The 2,500-nt window shown below is 42.1% G+C and overlaps 1 protein-coding gene across 1 annotated transcript in view; it reads left to right on the top strand.

Moving 5' to 3' along the window:
- The window catches only part of ano5b (anoctamin 5b), a 62,135-nt gene that overhangs the window by 30,784 nt on the left and 28,851 nt on the right, over positions 1-2,500 (top strand). The window contains exon 2 of the mRNA XM_048230917.1: positions 128-169. Within this exon, the coding sequence (XP_048086874.1) occupies positions 128-169 (42 nt within the window). The remainder of the gene's footprint in view (positions 1-127; positions 170-2,500) is intronic.

Raw genomic sequence — 2,500 nt, 5'->3', positions numbered from 1 at the left:
GGACATGCTGAGCTAGCTGCTGATCTCAACCTCCTCTCAGGTGAAATGAGTTGATTTCTCCTATATTTCTCTCCCTTTCCCTCCCTCCCTCCCCCTCCCTCTCTCTCTCCCTCTCTCTCTCTCTTAGATGGTTCTGCTGTTCTGACTGGTTTCCAGATGAGCATCTCAGGTACAGACAGATCTCACTCATCTGTCTGTCCGTGCAGCAGTCCTCCGTCTCCTTTTCTCTCTCCCTCTCTCTCTCTCTCCCTCCCTCTCTCTCTCCCTCCCTCTCTCTCTCGCTCTCTCTCTCTCCCTTTCGTGCGGTGTCTGTCTCCTTTGTCTGGAGCCGTTGTGTCCACTCATCTGATGTCATCTGGTTGTTGATGGTGCAGTGTGGTGTCGGCCTCTCTCTTCCTCTCTCTCCTACTCTCTATCCCTCTTTCCCTCTCTCTCTTACACTCTCTTTCTCTCTTTATCCCTCTCTCTTACTCTCTATTATATATATTATATTAAATTATATTATATTATATTATATACTTTTAATTACTTTTTCTGCTGTTAGTGAATGTGTGTGTGTATGTTGTCTGTATGCTACTGTGACATTGAATTTTCCCTAGGGATCAATAAAATCTATCTATCTATCTATCTATCTATCTATCTATCTATCTATCTATCTCTCCTTTTGTTGTTTTACCCTTTTCTTTCCTTCTTTCTCTATCCCTCTCTCTCTCTTATTCATCCTCTCTATCCCTCTCTCTCTCTCTTATTCCCCCTCTCTGTCTCTCTCTCTGTCCCCCTCTCTGTCTCTCTTTCCATTGAGTCGAGTAGCAATGGCTTGATTGGCGTGTGTGTACACAATGCAACATTGCCAACACAAGCCACCCTCTCTCTTTCTCCTTCTCTCTCTCTCCTTCTCTCTCTCCCTTTCTGTGTCTTTTTCTGCCTCCTGTCTTTCTCACTTCACTGTAACCTCCATGCTGCCTAAGTAAAACAGATCACACACACACACACACACACACACACACACACACACACACACACACACATATAACACAGCACAGCATGATAAACGCATTAGGCAGCTTTGTGCTTCTATTGTGTATGTCTGTTTGTGTGTGTGTGTGTGTGTGTGTGTGTGTGTGTACACAGGCTTCTGGTCAGATGCCATCTGTTTTTACACTGTACACTGCATACTATTAGGGAATCCTGGTCTAGCGACCCGCGTCACACGTCTAGGGAAATCACTACGTTGCTCAGACCTTAAACCCCCTAATCTGGATGTGTGCAGAGGACGTGTCAGTCAGGATGTTTGAACTTGGTGTGAATAGTGTTGTCACGATACCAAAATTATGACTTCGATACGATACCTGCCATAAATATCACGATGCTCGATACTGAAGCGATACTACGGCGAAATCCCAAGATATCTGGAAAAGAAAGGACTCATACCTCCTCCAAGTGTATTGAGTCATTTGAGTTGAATTCGGTGCACTTTTGTAGTGTGCAGGTCAATTCTGGGTTCTAAACTTCTAAACTTCCTAATTATTATTTTTTATAGTCAGTAAAATAGTAGGCCTACTTTGTGTGATTAAGTCCTTTATTGTTTGTTATAGTTCATTTGTTGTGTTGTGTTTTGGCAATAAAGTAGCTTTTAAATAGCCAAACTAGGCTAGATCAAGGTCAGTGTTGAAATTACTGCATGCAAATCACTGAATGCTATGCCTAATCTTTAGGCCATCTGATGTACAGTATAGGCTACCCTAGGCCTTCCCGTGTTCATTGGATTTCTTTGACAGTCGCAAAGGAAAAAATGTGAGGATAGTCTTCTTGGCTTGCCAGTGTACAAGTACCACGCTCCAACCACTCAGGTCTTCGCCAGATAGGCCTACACCATTACCTGTTGCAATATATCTGTGTGCATTACATTACGCCTATTTCTTTGATAACATGATTTTCTACCACGTAACAATAAGCCGCCATTATGATGGTAATATGCTGTGGGGTTTTAATTAGCGATTTCGGTAGCCTATCGGCCTATCCTACATCTGGGCAATAATTATTGAACAAATTGCAGTCTACATGCCATGACAAAATATTACCAGTAGTACTGACCTAACATGAAATAGATTGTTTGGTAGTGTTGGTAATGTTATTCTGGCGTGAAATATTGCGCTTTCATCAATGCTAGCACCCTATGATTACAGCTCGTTATGTCTCGACATAGCTCGTTATGTCTCACAAAATTCATTGATGGTTTGCTTTATCCCAGAGAACCATACTCATTTCACTTTCAGAGAAGAACACAGAAGAGAAGAACTTGGCACTAACCATGTAGTTGTGTTTTCTATAGCATATTCGTTAACCTGTCGTTCTTTTGAACTCTTTAAAAATGTTGGGATATGTCTGCGAGGTGTTTAGCTTTGTTCCATGTAGCATAGCCTACTGCTTTTTAAAATGACTTTGAAAACATATTTTACAAACGGCCTCTGTGTACCTGATGGCTTGCCTTCACTATTCG

Source organism: Alosa alosa, chromosome 21 (assembly GCF_017589495.1).
Source record: "Alosa alosa isolate M-15738 ecotype Scorff River chromosome 21, AALO_Geno_1.1, whole genome shotgun sequence".
NCBI classification, from domain to species: domain Eukaryota; kingdom Metazoa; phylum Chordata; class Actinopteri; order Clupeiformes; family Clupeidae; genus Alosa; species Alosa alosa.
This window is presented reverse-complemented; position numbering and strand designations above follow the sequence as displayed.